Source organism: Dipodomys merriami, unplaced genomic scaffold (genome assembly GCF_024711535.1).
Source record: "Dipodomys merriami isolate MVZ:Mamm:240054 unplaced genomic scaffold, mDipMer1.0.p SCAF_3, whole genome shotgun sequence".
NCBI classification, from domain to species: domain Eukaryota; kingdom Metazoa; phylum Chordata; class Mammalia; order Rodentia; family Heteromyidae; genus Dipodomys; species Dipodomys merriami.
In genome coordinates, this window is record NW_027204492.1 from 28,884,839 (window position 1) to 28,904,127 (window position 19,289).

Below are 19,289 nucleotides of genomic sequence, written 5' to 3' on the forward strand. Positions count from 1 at the left end.
AATCCTAGCTACTGAGAAGCTTGACATCTGAGGATTGCAGTTCAAAGCTAGCTCAGGAAATAAAGTCTGTGAAACTTTTTTTGTTAAGTCTGTGAAACTCTTATCCCCAATTAACCACTCAGCAAAAGCCAGAAGTGGAGCTGTGGCTTAAGTGGTAGAGCACTAGCCTTGAGCACAAAAGCTCAGGGAGAGTGCCCAGTCCCTGAGTGCCCAGGACTGGCACCAAAAAAATCCCATTGGGTACTTGTGGCTCATGCCTGTAATCCTAGCTATTCAGGAGGCTGAGATCTGAGAATACTGGTTCAAAGACAGTCCGGGCAGGAATGTCTGTGAGACTCTTATGTCCAATAAACCACCAGAAAACTGGAAGTGGTGCTGAGCTCAAGTGGTAGAGTGCTCACCTTGAGCTTAAGAGCTCAGGGACAGCGTCCAGGCCCAGAGTTCAAGACCCACGACAAAAAAAACACAAAAAAACAAAAAAACAAAAAAACAACACACCCCAAACCAAAACCTGCACTGGCTGAAGGATGGACAGAGTGTTAGCAGAACTCTACACAGAACTTCCTGGTGGTAGGGATGAAATAAATGGCAAGAAGTAACATGCTGTATTACCTTAAATAGATAGCCAATCTCAGCCTTACTAATGGTGGCATGGTTAGATGCTATGAGTCCAAAGACTACTGGAACAGTTGGAAAAATATGATCTTGGGCTAAGTATTACACAATATTAAGGAATTTATAATTTTTTTAAATGCAGAAATGCTCTGTAGGCTATTTTGGAAAGCAGCCTTAGTTTAAAAAATAGACACTAAATTAAAAAAAAACACAAAAATATTTGGCTGGTTGCTTTCTGATCAGGAATGTAAATCTGGCACAGCACTGAAAATATAATTGGTTTCCAAGAAGTAGGGAAAGAGATATATATTTTTAAAGGAAGAAAGCAATGCAGACTCAGAAGAAGCAATTCTCTTTACACCCTTTTCCTCATGCTGAATATGGCCAGCAGCCCAATTAGTCACAAGGAAAAGGCAAATAGCAAAGCAACAGGAAGACATGTTGTTGGCCAAAATGTTACTACAGTGATGACCAAAACATCAACAAAACACTACAAATCTGAAGATTGTATTTAATTTAATAGCCACATCTAAGTATGTTTTTAAAAGGAGCATTATTGGAAGTGCAGTGCAGCGGTGAAGGGGCTTTGAAAAGGGCCTGGAGTACTTGGCTTAGGAGATGGTAACTTTGGGCTTTCTGGTTGTAGTCCAGCTTTTCTCTTTTTTTTGGGGGGGGGGTCCGATCGTGGGGCTTGAACTCTGGGCCTGGGCGCTGTCCCTCAGCTCTTCAGCTCAAGGCTAGCGCTCTACCACTTGAGCCACAGTGCCACTTCTGGCTTTTTTCTTATGTGGTGCTGAGGAATCAAACCCAGGGCCTCATGCATGCAGGGCAAGTGCTCTACCACTGAGCCACCTTCCCAGCCCCCATGTAGTCCAGCTTTGTAGTAAGCTCTTTATATGATAATTGCCATACTTCTCTCCATGCCTTCTACAGTTCTCTCTATAGTGAGATGCTTGGATGAGAACTTAAGAGGGTGTGTGTATGTGTGTGTGTGTGTGTGTGTGTGAGAGAGAGAGAGAGAGAGAGAGAGAGAGAGAGACAGAGAGAGAGAGACAGAGAGAGAGAGACAGAGAGAGAGAGAGAGAGAGAGAGAGAGAGAGAGAGAGAGAGAGAGAGAGAGAGAGAGAGAGAGAGAGAGAGAGAGAGAGAGAGAGAGATTGAATGTATGTGTGCTGGTACTAGGGCTTGAACTCATGGGCTGGGTTCTGTCCCTTAGCTTTTTCACTCAAGGTTGGCACTTTAACATTTGAGCCACACCTTCACTTCCAGCTTTTTGCTGGTTCATTAGAGCTAAGAGTCTCAGACTTTTCTGCCCAGGCTGGCTTTGAACTGTGATCCTCAGATCTCAGCTTCCTGAGCAGCTAGGATTACAGGTGTGAGCCACCGGTGCCTGGCTGAAAATCTAGAGTTTTGGAAACTTGTAATTAGAGGGAATGAGTACACATGTAAACATTCATCTCATTAAGGCCAAGATTGTTCTGCAAGTCAATGATTCTAGAAGGTAAAGGCTACTCTTTCTGTTACATATGCTGTTTTATTTGTAAGGCCCAATGCCATGTAAAGAAAGCAGATGAAGCCGGGTGCTAGTGACTCATAGCTGTAATCCTAGCTATTCAGGAGGCTGAGATCTGAGGATTGCTGTTTACAGTCAGCCTGGGCAAAAAAGTCCATGAGAGCCCTATTTCCAATAAGCCACTCAGAAAAAGCCAGAAGTGCTTGCTAGCCTGAGCACCAAAGGGCTGGAGGACAGTGCTCAGGCCCTGAGTTCAAGCCCCAGAAAAGAAAGAAAGCAGATGAGTCATTTGACTGAGAACAAACAGGAAATTTTGTCCTCTTACCTTTTCCCATGCCTGGCATTTTTATTATACTTCTAGTTAAAAAAAACACAACTGATTATTGTTTAATGGTCTGCAGCCACCATGAATAACAACAGCATGTTCAGTGGTCCATCTTGTCAGTATCTACCTCACTAAATTACAAAATTATCTGACTCATCAGAACAAAACCAACATATTCTCATCTAGACAGTAAATTGAAAAAAAGCAATTTTCCCATCTCTGAGAAAGATAATTGATCTGATTTTGCTGTCAGTCTATCACCCAAAGCTGAAAAGTTGAAATTATTTTTTACTCTCCCTCACCTTTCATCATCCACCCAGAGTTACCAAGTCATAATGAGTTTCTTTTAATAATGTCTCTCCCATCAATCTCTTCTGTTATCATGTAAGTTCAAGTCACTATTATCTCCCAGGCTTGGATGACTACGATATTCTTTCCCTTTGTAAAACTAACACATGTTCATTATAGCCAAATTGGAAGTTTCAGAAAGGTAGACAGTCATATTAGTTACCCACAATTCCACTGGCTAGAGAAGCACATTCATTCTGACCCATTTCCTACCACTCTTTGCTCTATGTGTGTATTAATATATTTCTGTAAAAATAGGATTGCAATATACTATACATTTATAATTTGCCTTTTACTCAAGTATTTTAGACATTGAAGGCTTTGAAAACTTAACTTTTAAAAATGAATTCTTGATTGTTGATTTTTCATTAGTTTCTAATTTTCACAGTAATAAACAAATGATACATTAATAATACTTAAGCCATTATTGGATCATTTTCTTAAAAATCTATTTCTAAACGTATAATTATAGAAGCAAAAAGTCTTGGGTACATTTGACCAAATTGCCTTCAAGAAAGGATATACAAAAGATACAAACTCCAAATTTGAAATGTTCCCAAATCAGAAACTTTTTGAGCACTGATATAGACTTCAAAAGTTTTAGATTTTGGAGTATTTTAGAGTTAGCCTGTAATCTTAGCTACTCAGGAGGCTGAGATCTGAGGATCATGGTTCAAAGCCAGCCTAGATAGGAGTCCTTAACCACCTGAAAGCTGGAAATGGAGCTGTACTTCAAGTGGTAGAGTGCTACCCCTGAGAAAAAAAAGCCAATTTAGAGTGTGAGGCCCTAAGTTCAAGCCCCAATATTGGTGCGCGCATGTGTGTATGCATGGGCACACACACACACACACACACACACACACACACATGACTCATCATTAACACTAAGCACATAAAATGTGCCAGATACATCAGCTGGTTTCGATTAAGTCCATTTTCATGTATTAAACTAACTGGATCCAAATAACCTACTATGAGGTAGGGGCTACTGTAATTTCCACTATATAAATAGGAAAACCGAGTCTCAGAGAAGCTAAGGAAATTACCTAAGGTCAAAAAGATGGTAAATGACATAGCTGCAATCTGCATGCAGACAATCTGACTCCAGAGCCCAGGTTATTATCTAGTATGCTTTGCTACTTTCCTAAATTAACTGCCTTCTGCCTGTTATTGCTCAGTTAAGATATATAAAATGATATTGATATTTATTTCACTCAATATCTTCATTATCTCATTATAGCAAAATGTATTTACACAGAAACCTCTAACTATTTTCTTCCCATATGCCTTAAAATTTTAATCACAAATCTTAGCATGAGAGTCTGCAGGAAAGTAACTACAATAGTTTCCATGGTCTTGGAGTCCAGCTTTCTATGCAATAGCACAAGTGCATTTTAATTGTTTATGCTCACTTTGTATTTTCCTGCATTATACGTTCCTGATTTTTTTTTTGTTGGTTGTGGGGCCTGAACTCTGGGCCTGGGTACTGTCCCTCAGCTTTCAGCTCAAGGCTAGCACTCTACCACTTGAGCCACAGCGCCACTTCCAGCTTTTTCTGCTTGTGTGGTGCTGAGGAATCGAATCCAGGGCCTCATGCATGCACTCTACCACTGAGCCACCTTCCCAGCCAATGAGGTCCTGTTTTAAGAGTCAGAAGGTTTGTCTATTAGGTTAGCTTAATAGAAGAGGTTCATGTAACTGTAACCCCTCTGCTGTACAGTATTCTCACAATAAAAAACTTATTTAAAAAATAAGAGAGGTTCATCCTCCTGTGTGTTTGGGTAAAATATGTTTCCTACCACAAAAGGAGAATGGAGCCCAGTGATGAGGTGGGCAAACATTCTAGTTTCTTAGATACTTGGCCTGAGATACAGCATTTCAAGTCAACACTTCTTTAATGTTTTCACTAAGTTGTAAGTTTAAAATAACCAATTTAAAGTTAGGCACAGGTAGCTCGTGTTTGTAATCCTAGCTACTCAGGAGGAAAACCAGCCTGGTCAGGAAAGTTGTACTCATCTCTAATTAATTACCAAAGGGCCGAAAGTAGAGTTGTGCCTCAAGTAATATAGTACTAGCCTTGAGCACAATGCCGTGAGTTCAAGTCCCAATATCAGCAAACACACACACACACACACACACACACACACACACACACACACACACACACTTCAAAATGTAAATTTGATACATGCTACAACAAAATAAATCTTGAAAACAGGATGCTAAGTAAAGTTAACTAGACACAGAAGGACAAATACCATAGGGGTCCACATATAGGCGCTACCTACAACAGGCAAATTCACAAATAGGGGAGTAGTGGTTATAGGGGCAGGGAACTAGAAAATAGAGAGCCATTGTTTAGTGGGCTCTGTTTCTATTCAGGAGGATGCACAAGTTCTACAAACAGATAATTATGGTATTTGACAGTATTGTAAATATACTTTATGGCACTGAACAGTTCACTTATAAATGGATGAAATGTTTCATGTTTATACATTCATATATACATATGCATGCATACATACATATGTATGTATGCATGCATGTATGTGTATATATATGTATACATACATACATACACACACACATACACACACACACACACACACACACATATAAATAAAACCACCTTAAAAGAAATCCCATAGACCCCAAAATTCTAACCAATTTTAAATTCATAAGAAGTTTGTGTTTACCAGGGTATCATCATTTTGGTCTCCAAACATTTCTTTAAAAATCTTGCCAGGATCAGGAATTGGAGGGAATATAATGATCTTGAGCCTTTAAGAAAACAGAGAAAGTATGGATCAAACCTTCTGGTACATCGGAATGTCCCATGTTAGTACAGCCATATCAAAAGTTACCTTTACCTTTCTAAAGGCAATGATTACTGGGTGCCAGTGGCTTACACCTGTAATCTTAGCTACTCAGGAGGTTGAGATCTAAGAATTGTGGTTCAAAGCCAGACAGGGCAGGAAAAGTACATGAGACTCATATCTCCAATTGATCACCAGAAAAATGGAAGTGGAGCTGTTGGTTAAGTAGTAGAGTGCTAGCCTTGAGCAAAAGAGCTCAGGGACAGTGTCCAGGCCCTGAATTCAAGTCCCACAACCAACTGAAACTCCCCAAAACAAAACAAAAGGCAATGATTGCAAGGTGCCAATGGCTCAAACTCCTAGCTGGTCAGTAGGCTGAAATATGAATATTGTGGTTCAAAGCCGGCCTGGGCAAGGAAGTCCATGAGAATCTTATCTCCAATTAAGTACCAAAAAGCTAGAAATGGAGCTGTGGCTCAAAGTGGTAGGAGCACTAGCATTGTGCACAAAAACTCAGACAGCCCCCAGGTACCAAGTTCAATTCCCAGGACCAGCAAACACATACATAAAAGCAATGATTGTAAGAGCATCATGTTTGGGTAGAGCACAAATGAAACACCAGGATAAGCAATTTATTTACATCCTATCACAGAATTTTTGTATTTGGTGGTATTAGGGTTTGAACTCAAGGACTTACACTTGTTTGGCAGGTGCTCTACCAATTGAGCCCTTTTTGCTTTCAGTTATTTACCACAAGAGCAATACGCAGTCCCCTATAGTGAGATAGGGAACATAAACCATTTTTAAAGAATAAGTAGCATAAGTAAAGTTGTCTTTTCTAAATACTGGGTAGCAGCCTGCTTTGCTTTAGTACTTGACAAGTCACTCATTAGCAACAGTTTTCATTCCCTTTTTTGGTGTTAGGAATCGAGCTTAGGTCCTTACTCATGCTAACCATGTGTTCTACCACTAAGCTATACCTCTGGCCTCTATTCTTAAAACCTCATTCTAAGACCTACCAGCTAACTTGATTTATCAGGTACTGGAAGAAGTAATTGAACACAGGGCCTCTTTAGCACTTCCAATCACATGCAAAATGATCTGCAACTGAGCAGAGCTGTGAAAAATGTACCCTAGGCTTGCTTTCCTCACCACAAAGTGGACAAAGTACATCTTTGCCATGTCATACCAGTAGAAGTCATTTGTGGCCACAATTCATCTAATATACTGGACAAATATAAAATAGCAGCATAAAGAGTAGTAACCATAGCAACAAGGCTAGCAGAAAGAATACAAGCTTCACCAACTGCTGCCTTACCTCTTGAGGTAAAGTAGAAGGACGATGATTGCACCTGCGACAATTACTGGGATGATGAGCAACATGGTGATGTAGAATGTGGAGTTGGGCTTCTTACCTACACAGTGGAGAACAAACAGCAAGACGTGAGAAGCACCAATACTTTTAGCTAATGAGATCAGATGTATCCATCCCTATCTCATTCCCTTTGACCACACTCTTCAATCATCTTATATTCTGTTACCTCGAGTTTTGGAAAATGATCTGCTCTGGTCCCTAAACTCTCTGGATCAGTCAACACCTTGATTACCTGCAATCCAGGTGTCTTAACTTGCTTCAGACATTAGTAACAAAGATATCCTATTAAATGTGACATCTCATCAAGAGTGTCTGCCTTTTCTTATTGTTTATCATTACTTAAAAAAACTGTGAATCAAGTGCCACATTGCCTTTTGAGAGCAAGGTCCTAAATTCAATCCCTAGCACCAAATAAATAAATAAGTTCTTGGCGGAGTGCTGTGGCTCACACCTGTAATACTAGCTAATCAGGAGGCTGAGATCTGAGGATCGCTATTCAAAGCCAGCCAGAGCAGGAAAGTCCATAAGACTCTTATCTCCAATTAACCCCCAGAATACTGGAAATGGTACTGTGGCTCAAAGTAGTAGAGTGCTAGCCTTGAGTGAAAAAGCTCAGACAGTGCCCAGGCCATGAGTTCAAGCCCCACAACTGACAAAAAACACTAAAATAATCCTAATAACTACTACACTACTAGGATTCTCTTTTAGTGGTACTGGGGTCTAACTTAGGGCCTCATGCTTGCTAGTCCTCCAGTCCTTTATTGCTTTTAGTTGTTTGGATAGGGATACACATTTTTGTCCAGGGCTGGCCTTGGACTGTGATACTCCTATCTATGCCTCCCATGTAGCTGGGATGATAGATGTATGTCACCATCCCCAGCTTGTTGGCTGAGATGAAGTCTTCAAAACTTTTTGCCCAGGCTGCTGTCAAGTATGATCCTCCCAATCTCTGCTCCCCAAGGGGCTGGGAGGACAGGTATGCCCCATCATGCCCTGACTACTATGATTTTTTTTTTTGGGGGTCCGGTCTGGGCCTGGGCACTGTCCCTCAGCTCTTCAGCTCAAGGCTAGTGCTCTACCTCTTGAGCCACAGTACCACTTCCGGCTTTTTTTTCCTTTTTGCTTATGTGGTGCTGAGGAATCGAACCCAGGGCCTCATGCATGCGAGGCAAGCGCTCTACCACTGAGCCACCTTCCCAGCTCCTTTCCATGAGACTTTTATCTCCAATAAATCACAAAAAGAGCTGGCAGTGGAGCTGTGGCTCAGTGGTAGAGCAGTAGCCTTGAACTGAAAAAGCTCAGGGACAGCACCCAGGCACCCAGGCCCCAAGTTTAAGCCTAGGACTGGCAAAAGCTGGGGGGGGGGCATGGGGAAATGGGATGTAATTTCCAAGATTAGGTGATGAAAGATCAGGACTTTCACACTGGGTGTTCTCTAATATATTCTTTCTTGCTTGGATCTGTCACTTAGGGAAACCAATTCCCATGTCAGAAGGGAGGTTATATGGGAAGGTCCAAGAAGCAAGGAACTAAGGGAGGTCTCGGTATTTGTTTCTTGTTGTTGGCTGTGACAAATGATCATACACTAGATGGCTTCAAACAAGAAAATGTATTCTGTTACAGTTCTAGAGGCTAGAAGTTAAAAATCAATGTATTAGCAAGGTCATACTCCCTCTTAAGGCTCTAGTGAGGAATCCCTCCTGCTATACCAACATTACTGCTTGAGACCAAGAGTGGCTTTTAGAGATATGGAAGGCTCCAGTGTTGAGTCCCATTGAATTTACAGTCAAGTGAAGCCATGTACCCCACTCTATGACCACCTACATTTATACAGCCTGTATCTTTCCCATCTTGTACTTGAATCTGGTTTACTCAGTGTTACCATCAACAAATGATTTCTGTTTTCAAACCTAGATACAAGTTTATTTGTACTAAATACCATCATGGATATTACTCCCCTCGATTCTATATAGGATAGGGTTTGTGTTTGTGTGTGTGTGTGCACACACACATGCCAGTAATGGAGTTTGAAGTCAGAGCACTACACTCTTGCTCAGCTTTCTTGCTCATAGCTGGTGTTCTTCCATTCATGTCTCCAGTATAGGAAAAGTTTTCTGGCATGGTATAGCTTAAGGATTTAATCATGCCTCCTTCTATGTATTTGTTCTGGTTATACATAAAGATGGACATGGGACAGATAAGAGAACACCACTTGGATTATAGTTTTCCAAAGAGCTGCATATTGTCAATTAATCCTGAGGGATTTGGCAGGGATTAAAGAGGAAATAAATTTCAATGTAGGTATTCTTTGGCTGACATTAAGAAAGCTCAAGAGGTACTTTCCCAATGTACTTTCTGCATCAGTTTAATTTCCATGTACTAGGGTTTTATATTATGACAAAATCTGCTTCTCTTACCTATACTCATGGGCTGACTCCAATTACTCCAAAGCTTGTCATCCTCATAGCATAACTTATTTGTTTTGACTCTGATTCTGACTGTGTAAAAAGTATCAGCAATAACACCAGGGACCACCATGAAACAACTTGTAACCTTAGACACAAAATAAAAACACACAACATTACTATTTTCTGCTATTGAATCATGATTATCTACCAAATTCTGTATATGATTAAGACTTAGATGTCAGCTCAAATTATCTTTCACTCCTGGCAATAACCCATAGAACAAAATTGCTTGCTTTTCACCAAGCAGCTCAGATTTACAGTGTGCTAGGCCAGCCCCATGTCTAATCCCTTGGTATTCAAGTCTAAATAGCTGAAGTTGAATGTACTGACCTTACTCCCAAATTCTGAATTCTCACATTTGTTCTCTTCAACCTTGAAAATAAAAAGAATGGGTTTCAAAGTTTTCAAAACACATTTATTGTCATTTACCCATTATCAACAAGCTTTCCTTTAGTCTAGTCCACCAAAAGAGATCCAGGTACAAAGATTCGTCTTCTTATTAAGTAGCAGTAGCTCAATTAAATATCCATAGGGGAATAAAGGAATCTTGTTCCTAACCTGACACTATCCACAAGATCAGTTCCAAATGTACTTCACATCTAAATATGGAAAGTAAATAAATGAACAAATAAAACACATTAATATAATCCAGCTTTGATATGAACACACAGAACATTTTTTTGTGTGTGTTGGTACTGGGGCTTGGACTCAGGGCTTGGGTTCTATCTCAGCTTATTAACTCAAGGATGGAACTCTACCACTTGAGCCACAGCTCTACTTTTGGCCTTTTGATAGTTAATTGGAGATAAGAGACTCATGGACTTTCCTGACTGGTCTGGCTTTGAACTTCTATCCTAACTACTCAGCCAGTTTCCTGAGTAGCTATGATTACAGGTGTGAGCTGAAACCTGGTCACATAGAACATCTTTACAACCTTGAAAAAAGGAAGTTGAGTGCAAGTGACTCATATTTATAATCCTAGCTACTTGGGAAACTGGCATCTGAGGATCCAGCTTAGGAGTCAGCCTAGGTAGTCAAGTCAGAGACTCTTATCTCCAATTAACTGGATAAAAGGCAAAAAGCTGGAAGTGGAGGTGTGGTTCAGATGTAAAGGAAAGAATGAAGTGAGAATGCAAGGCCCTGAATTCAAGTAAGCTCCAGTACCAGCATCAGAGAAAAAAAAGGAATACAACACTTGGCACTTGGAGTAAGAACTCTGCTTTAATCAGTTATTAGAAATGTAGCCTAAGGAACAAAGATTTCTCATTTGTGGGGCTGGGAAGGTGGCTCAGTGGAACAGTGTTTGCTTGCATGCATGAGGCCCTGGGTTCGATTCCTCAGCACCACATAAGCAGAAAAAGCCAGAAGTGGTGCTATGGCTCAAGCAGTAGAGCGCTAGCCTTGAGCTGAAGAGCTGAGGGGTGGTGCCCAAGCCCAGAGTTCAGGCCCCATGACCGACAAAAAAAAAAAAATTCTCATTTGTAAAATGGAGAAATAACAGATCCTTAGGACTAGTGTGAGTTCTAAATGAGATTACTTCAAAGTAGTTACTACTATACCTACTAGAGAGTAGTCCATCAATACGTGCAAGTTGCTGTTAGCAACAAGAACAGTAGAGTCGACATCAATTGACTCCTCCCTAGAGGAGTTTATATTTTCAGTGGAGAGAAAAGGCCCATATGTAACCAAGGCTTTAAATAAGCAGGACATAATTTAATAGCTTAAATGAGTTAATCCAGACAGCATATACCTCAGGATTTCCCATAGAACCAACAAGGGGAAAGACAAGGCTGGAATAATTAAGTTCAGCTTTCTGATAATTCATTTCATCATACCCACTCCCTCCCCACAAGGAAGCCTTTTGCTTTTGCCCTTTATGGTATGTCATAAGGATACCATAACCTCTGGTACTAGTAAAGATTGTAAGCCAGCAGACAAAGTCATCTGTAAATGCCCAGGAGAGCTTTGCTCTGCTGTGGACGCAGCTACTCCCACTGGAGCTACTGCCTGTCAACACTGGCTTATTTTAGTAAGTTCCTTGATGAACTGGACCAAAGAACTTGCCCACATGCACAATACTGGGCTCTTTTAAAAGCAAATATAGTTTGCATCAAACCTCTAAAACTCAAAAGACAAAAGAACCAGACAAGAAGCAAACAAGTGAGTGGTACAGTCCCTGTGGTCTTTAGGCCCCACCTTATGGAAATATGCTCCTAGGGCAAATGATTTTAAATTTGGGCAAAAAAAAATGTAATAAGCAAAGAAACAAATGAACTCCTACTTTGCCTGTGGTCCAAACAAAAAACTAAGGCCTTAATTTGTGACATGTATGGGAAAGATATCAATGGGACTAAGGTCCTGAGGTTACACTACATTCTGGTGAAGGCCTAGTAGGGACCTCAAACTGGTATGTTTTGCATTAGATTCTGAGCAGCATAAATGCACATAAACAAATATGCCTCAGATTAGACTATGTTCTCAATACCAACTCCAAGAAAATGGGGGCATCTAAGTATCTACACAATCTGATCTCTGCCTACTGCTTCAATGGCTTTTCTGCTATATTTGTCCACACCAGCCCCTTTTCTCACACATATCAAGTTCATCAGTGCCTCAGACTTTCTAACTGTTGTCTCTTTTAAGCCCAGATTTGCATACATTTAGCTGCTGCTCAGTATTCTGGTCTCCTATTAAATGCTGTTATTTCATGACTTCACTAGCTAACATCCCCTCAGGCCTTCCCAGCCACCCTAGTACACCACTCCATTTTACTTTCTTCATACTACTCTTGCTCTGAAATTAGTTTGTTCATTTTCACAATCTTATTTTCTAATATACAAGCTCATGAAGGCAAAAAAAAAATTTATTCATCCATCAGGTGTCATGTTCATTGCCTTAGCTCCAGCATATAAATTGATACCTGGAATATGGTAGATACTTAAAAAAAGGGGGGGGGGCTGAATGAATGAATTAATGAATGACTGGAACCTTGCAGGCAATGTTATCTTATACCCTCAAATCTTCCACGATGCCCTATTTCAAACCAAATGTTTCATTATCATTTTTACCCCACAAAAAGCTACAATTCATTCATGATTCAGTGTAGGAAATTCCAGAAAAAGAAACATATCCAAAGAAAAGTAATGATCTGAAAAACTTACATAGAAAGTACCATGGGTCTCAGTCTGGCTGTTATTGACCTCTACTTCATAAGATAAACATCTGCTACTAAAATTCTGTGGATTCTCCCACTGCACATATAAAGCACTATCTTTGAAGAAGAGATTTTTAATATGGGGAGGATCAGGTTTCACTGAAAAATAGAAGAAAACAAATTAGCTTTCTAAAGTTTAAATTCAATTAGTACAGATGGGTTTTAATGGCTTTTACATGATCTGTTATATAGCTGTAGAATTTCTGAATAGCCACAGTTAGTGGAGGAAGCTGGTTAGTAAAATAGGTTTAAGGAACATCTTTGCTGGTGTCTGATAGATAACATGAACTCCAACCTGTATCTGGTTAAAAATGCCCAGGTTATAAACAGGACATCTGCTTAGGTCTAGATGAGCTTCACCTGAGGAGTAACAAGATCCTTAGCTGTTACTCTTTCAGGCCAATCCAAGACTACAATTAAAACATTATCCTAAATTGGGTGCCAGTGGCTCAGGCCTATATTTCTGCTATTCAGGAGCTGACATCTAAAGATTGGAGTGCAAACCAGCCCAGGCAGGGAAGTCAATGAGATTCTTATCTCCGATTAGCCTCCAAAAAGCAGGAAGTAGAGGAATGGCTCAAGTAGTAAACCACCAGCCCTGAGCAAAAAAACTAAGGGACATCACAGGCCCTGAGCACCAGCACAACACACAGACTCTCTCTCTCTCTCTCTCTCTCTCTCTCTCTCTCTCTCTCTCTCTCTCTCTCACACACACACACACACACAACAACAACAACAACAACAACAAAAACTTAGTCTTGCAGGGTGCTGATGGCTCATGCCTATAATCCTAGCTATTCGGGAGGCTGAAATCTGAGGATCACAGTTTGAAGCCAGCCCAGGCAGGAAAGTCCATGAGACCCTTATCTCTACTAAATTATCAAAAAGCCAGAAGTGGGGCTTTAGCTCAAGTGGTAGAGCACTAGCCTTGAGTCAAAAAAGCCAGAGACAGCACCCAGGCCCTAAGTTCAAGCCCTAGGACAGGCACAATAAACACAATACCAAAGGGAAAAAAACGAATTGTTTAAATAGGGATACAGATTGACCATTGCAACAATGAAATGTACAAGACACTATGTCGAAAAACGAACTTTACAATTTAGGCGGGGTGGGGGGGTAGGGTAGAGGGTGGGGGGGTGGGGTGGGTGGATAGGGAGGTGGGGGGTGGGGGTGGCTGTAGCTGAGGAGGTGGGAGGGAAGGGATGGTAGGGGAAAAACAAAGGAGGAGGCAACAATGCTTGATAAGAAATGTACTTATTACCTTGCTCATGTAACTGTAACACCTCTGTACAGTATTTTCTTTTTTTTTTGGGTCCAGTCATGGGGCCTGAACTCTGGGCCTGGGCGCTGTCCCTCAGCTCTTCAGCTCAAGGCTAGCACTCTACCACTTGAGCCACAGCGCCACTTCCGGCTTTTTTCTTTTTGTGTATGTGGTGCTGAGGAATCAAACCCAGGACCTCATGCATGCAAGGCAAGCGCTCTACCACTGAGCCACCTTCCCAGCCCTCTGTACAGTATTTTCACAATAAAAAACTTAATAAAAAAACCTCAAAATTATTCTAGTCTCCATCACATGCTACAGCATGGATGCACCTTGGAGTTATTATGCTAAGTGAAATAAGCGAGTCAGAAAAAAGACAAATACTGTATAATTCCATTCACATGAGATATCTAGAATAATCAAAGTCATAGAATCAGAAAGTATAAAGGTGGTTGCCAAGGGCTTAGGGGAGGAGAGAGATTAATGTCTAGTGGGCTAGTTTCAGTTTTGCAAGATGCAAAAGTCCTAGAGATCATACTGTGCAACAATGTGAATATACAACTAAACTATTAAACTGTACAGTAAAAAATGTTATGGTAAACTATTATAACCACAATTAAGAATAAAATAGTTGCTAAAAAGTCTCTTCCAAGCCAATTCACTTTTGCAGGAATTAACTATACTTAAAAGCAAGTAACAATAATTGATCATTAACAGAAAACAACTTGTAGATGTTATTTTTTCTGGCTGAGAAGGCTTGCCTTATGTAGCCAGTAATTCCACTAAGAGTAAAAAGCTAAGTCTTAAAACTAGGATACAAAGAAGCTTTGTTTCAGGCTACCACATATGCAAACTACCCAGATTTCATTCTCTAGGCTTATAAAAAGAAAGTCTGCCTTAATCAAGAACTCTAATAACAACAGATGCTGGAGGGGATGTGGACAGAAGGGAACCTTACTGCATTGTTGGTGGGAGTGTAAACTTGTTCAACCACTTTGGAAAGCAGTATGGAGGTTCCTCAAAAGACTTTACATAGAGCTCCCTTATGATCCAGCAATCCCACTTTTGGGCATGTACCCAAATGATCACAAACAAGACCATACTAAAGCTATCAGCACAACTATGTTTATTGCAGCATTATTTACCATAGCTAAAATATGGAACCAACCCAGATGCCCCTCATTAGATAAATGGATCAAGAAAATGTGGTATATATACACAATGGAATTCTATGCCTCCATCAGAAAGAATGACATTGCCCCATTTGTTAGGAAATGGAAAGACTTGGAAAAAATTATATTAAGTGAAGTAAGCCAGGCCCAAAGAAACATAGGTCCCATGGTTTCTCTTATTTGCAATAACTAGTATATGTCTGAGATAAGCAAAAATGGTCAGATAAGTTAATGTTAGGCTAAATGAACCCCAAGATAAGGATTCAAATGGTTTTTCTTTCTTGTGATTGTTTCTAACATATTTATAAGATGACTTCTTTGTTGCTTTGTATGTCCCTCCCACACAGTATAACCCCTGTTTTCACTGTATTTGATGTTGGTATACATTGTGGAGGGGAAGGGAAAAAAAACAAATCTTTTAAATAGGGATACAGGTGGACCCATTGAGACGTTATGTTGAAAAAGGAACTTTACAACGTTGGCAGGGGTAGGGGGATGCGGGGGGGAGATGGGAAGGGATGGGAAGGGGAAACAAAGGAGGAGGCAACAATGTTTGATAAGAAATGTACTCATTACCTTAGCCATGTAATTGTAACCCCTCTGTACGATATTTTCACAATAATAATAATAATAATAATAATAATAATAATAATAATAATAATAATAAAAGTCTGCCTTTGGTTTCCTCTTAAATATTATTCTGCTTCCAGGCTTGAAAGCCTTCATGTAATGAGTTCTTTACCAGTAAATCATCTGTATACCACTTAATCAGAATCTGAGCTTCTTGTTAATAAACTGGTATTTTGCTTTAGAGATTTATAAAACATTTTATATACTTTATATAAGTTGAACTTTGTGACAAAGTCTTTGGGGCCAAATGGGGCTACATAGTCCATTTTACAGATAAGAAATATGAGTTTATATGTCAGAAGTTAAGAGGAACCAGTATCTCAAAAGATGAGGCCTTTAACAGACCAGAATTCAGCTAGTGTCTCAGGTATGTTTATCTGGGCTGTTCTGATTAGTCAGTGCCTATGCTGCACAGTGTTAAATAGTTTGGGATGCAGTGTAACAGTGGTAGATGTACCCTGCATTCTGAAGGCTTTGGGTCAACCCTCAGCATCTCTGATTACACCACCTTCAATCTAAACTTTTTCTAACTGGGACAGATTACTCAGTAACTATATAATCATATGAGCATCATCCTTCAAGTAAAAAACGTGAAAAAGAGACTTTATCTTAAGAGTGAGGCAGCCTGCATTGTAATCCTAGTTTTACAACTAATTGCTCTTAAGTTTCAGCCTAAGTAAACAAAGATAAAGCATCTGACACAAATGTTGAACAGAATTTCCAAACTTGCTGCTTTAATAAAGGATCTAGGCTAGGCACTGGTGGCTCACACTTGCGATCCTCCTAGCTATTCAGGAGGCTGAGATCTAAGGTTCCTGGTTCAAATAAAGCCTGGACAGAAAAGTCTATGACACACTTATCTATAATTAACCAGAAAAAGATAGAAGTGGAGATGTGGCTCAAGTGGTACAGTGCCAGCCTTGAGGGAAAAAGCCAAGCACAAGGCCCTGAGTCCAAGCCATTCTACATGAACAAAATAAGGGCCTACCAAAGAATAGTTTACATAAATTTAGTCTGCTTCAGGAAGATGGTAAAATTACCATTTAAAAAAATTGTTTACATTAATTGTTCAAAAGATGTAACACACTTTTATCCGTACCTTTACAGAGGGCTTCTAAAACTTACCATGGGATGTTAAAGGCACTATAATAAAGGATGGTCTAATTTTTCCTGCATTATCCTTGACCATTATTTGGACACTATGTTGTTCAAAACTGGAATCCTTTCCTTTAGCCAGATCAAAGGAACAATCAATGTGTTGACCTTTTCTATCGATGTTCTCACATTGAAGAATTTTTCCCAGGCTTCTGTGCCTATAAGACAAAATGCATTATTTTGAATAAGGTTAAGAGATATGGGGAGATTTTAAAGTAGATGTCAATGAAAAGCAATATTTGCAACAAGGCACAAAAGCTTTAAGAAAATGCTATTTTATCATCTGGCTGATTGTATACTCTAGAAGAAAAGACTGGTCTTTGTTGATAAGAAACTGGTAGTAACCATAGCTATGGAAACTACAGGAATCCTGACCTCCTTTGATGAGGGAAGACATTCTGAACCAAGAGAAATTTCACATTCTTGAAAATACTGTGTATTGAACTCATGGTTCCTCTCTGGTCTCCTCTTCCTGCTCCTTCATTTTCTTCACTTATTCCTCTCCTTCTCCTCTCTTCTCAAGAGGCTCATGAACACATTCTTTTCTATTTTTGATTCCCTCATCTTACTCATCTCAGTGTGTGAGTGTGTGTGTGTGTGTGTGTGTGTGTGTGTGTGTGTGTTTCATATGCATGTGTGTCAATTGTGGAGCTTAAAATGAGGGTCTGAGCACTGCCCCTGAACTTCTTTTGCTCCACTTCTGGCCTTTTGGTAGTTTATTGGAGATAAGAATCTCATGGACTTTCCTGCCTGGGCTGGCTCTGAACCATAACCCTCCCATCTCAGCCTCCTAAGTAGCTAGGATTGTAGGTGTAAGCCACCCACCCAGCTTCACTCCAGTATTTTACTCCCACCACTCTAATTTGTATTCTGGAGATTCCTAGTCTTGACCTTCCATCTCACAGCTAGTCTCAGATTTCTTACCGTTCCATGTGAGTGCTCCACTCTTGCCTCATAGTCCATATTCAAAACAGATCACACACCCTTCCCCACCACGTTGCCTTTTCTTCCAACCTTCCCATTTCCATCACTCAGAGGTCATCTTCTATAGCTCCTTAGATACTTAAAAATTACCTTTTGACTTCTTTCTATCACCAATTCTGTTTGCAAAGTTGCTTGGAGTCTCATCTTTTGTGATCATCCCATTGCCCACACCCTAATTCATGATCTCACTGCTTCAGGCTTCATGTCCTTGCCAGATAGACCTCTCTGATCTTCATTATTAGTGCCCTCTGATTCCTGCCAGATCAATGTTCTGGAACACAATGATTTTCTGTGTGTTCTCCAACATAGAGCTTTCAATGTCTTCTGTAAGTGATACTGCTTGTATCTCACTCCTCATTTCACTCCTACAAGTACTTTTCATAATGACCATCAGCCCCTAATCTGGTGCAGTAAGGCAGAGTGTGCTTATTACATTTTTTGTGTAGGCTATCAGAGTAGTCTGTTTCTTAGTAAATGTCAAAAGACAGAGTTAAGCCTTACATCATCAGCCACAATGGGAATTGTGCAAAGATTCTGCAGAAAAGATAATTAAAAAAAAATGAACATAGCAGAGTTCCAAAGCTTTGACCTTTGACCTCAAAATCATCTGTAGCAAGTTAAAATGCTGGTTCCTAGCCAGGAACTACTGGAGGTTCATGCCTATAATTTCCATTACTCAGAAAGGCTAAGATTCAGAGGATGCTAGTTCAAGGCTGACCTGGGCAGAAAAGTCCATGAGGCTTCATCTCCAGATAACAAGCAAATATCTGGCCTGGAGGCATGGTTCAAGTGGTAGACACATGTGAGAAAGTAAGCTAAACAAGTTTACACACCAGAGAAATTTTTTTTTTTTGGTCTGGTCGTGAGGCCTGAACTCTAGGGCCTGGGCGCTGTCCCTCAGCTCTTCAGCTCAAGGCTAGTGCTCTACCACTTCAGCCACAGCGCCACTTCCGGTTTTTTTCTTTTTTGCTTATGTGGTGCTGAGGAATCGAACCCAGGGCCTCATGCATGCAAGGCAAGCACTCTACCACTGAGCCACCTTCCCAGCCCCAAGCTAAACAAGTTTAAAGACTTCAGTTCAAATCCCTGCACTACCTACCAAAATTACTGGTTCCTTAAACTCCCCAAGATCTAATTTAGAAGGTTTTCCCTAGGTCTAAAAATCAGCATTTGGACAGAATTCTGCTGCAAATCAAGGGTATTTTTGCAGTACTGGCAATTAAACCCAGGACTGTTACAACCTAAAAAGTCATGCACTTAGCCACGTAAAGCCTTAAACATTTAGATCTAATGCATTTGCTCCTAAAGAGACTGAATAAAGAAATGCTTTAATACTGAAAATATTCTTTTCCTTCAAGAGATATTACAAGCTTGCCACTGGTGGCTCATGCCTGCAATCCTAGCTACTTAGGA

At 40.3% G+C, this 19,289-nt stretch overlaps 1 protein-coding gene across 3 annotated transcripts in view; it reads right to left on the reverse strand.

The window, feature by feature from the left end:
* Il13ra1 (interleukin 13 receptor subunit alpha 1) overlaps window positions 1-19,289 on the reverse strand; it is a 77,284-nt gene that overhangs the window by 7,721 nt on the left and 50,274 nt on the right. For all 3 annotated transcript variants that reach the window (XM_070039847.1, XM_070039846.1, XM_070039845.1), the window contains exons 5-10: window positions 16,863-17,050; window positions 12,622-12,773; window positions 9,791-9,832; window positions 9,410-9,545; window positions 6,936-7,032; window positions 5,498-5,582 (exon numbers count right to left, since the gene is read on the reverse strand). In XM_070039847.1, the coding sequence (XP_069895948.1) occupies window positions 5,498-5,582; window positions 6,936-7,032; window positions 9,410-9,545; window positions 9,791-9,832; window positions 12,622-12,773; window positions 16,863-17,050 (700 nt within the window). The remainder of the gene's footprint in view (window positions 1-5,497; window positions 5,583-6,935; window positions 7,033-9,409; window positions 9,546-9,790; window positions 9,833-12,621; window positions 12,774-16,862; window positions 17,051-19,289) is intronic.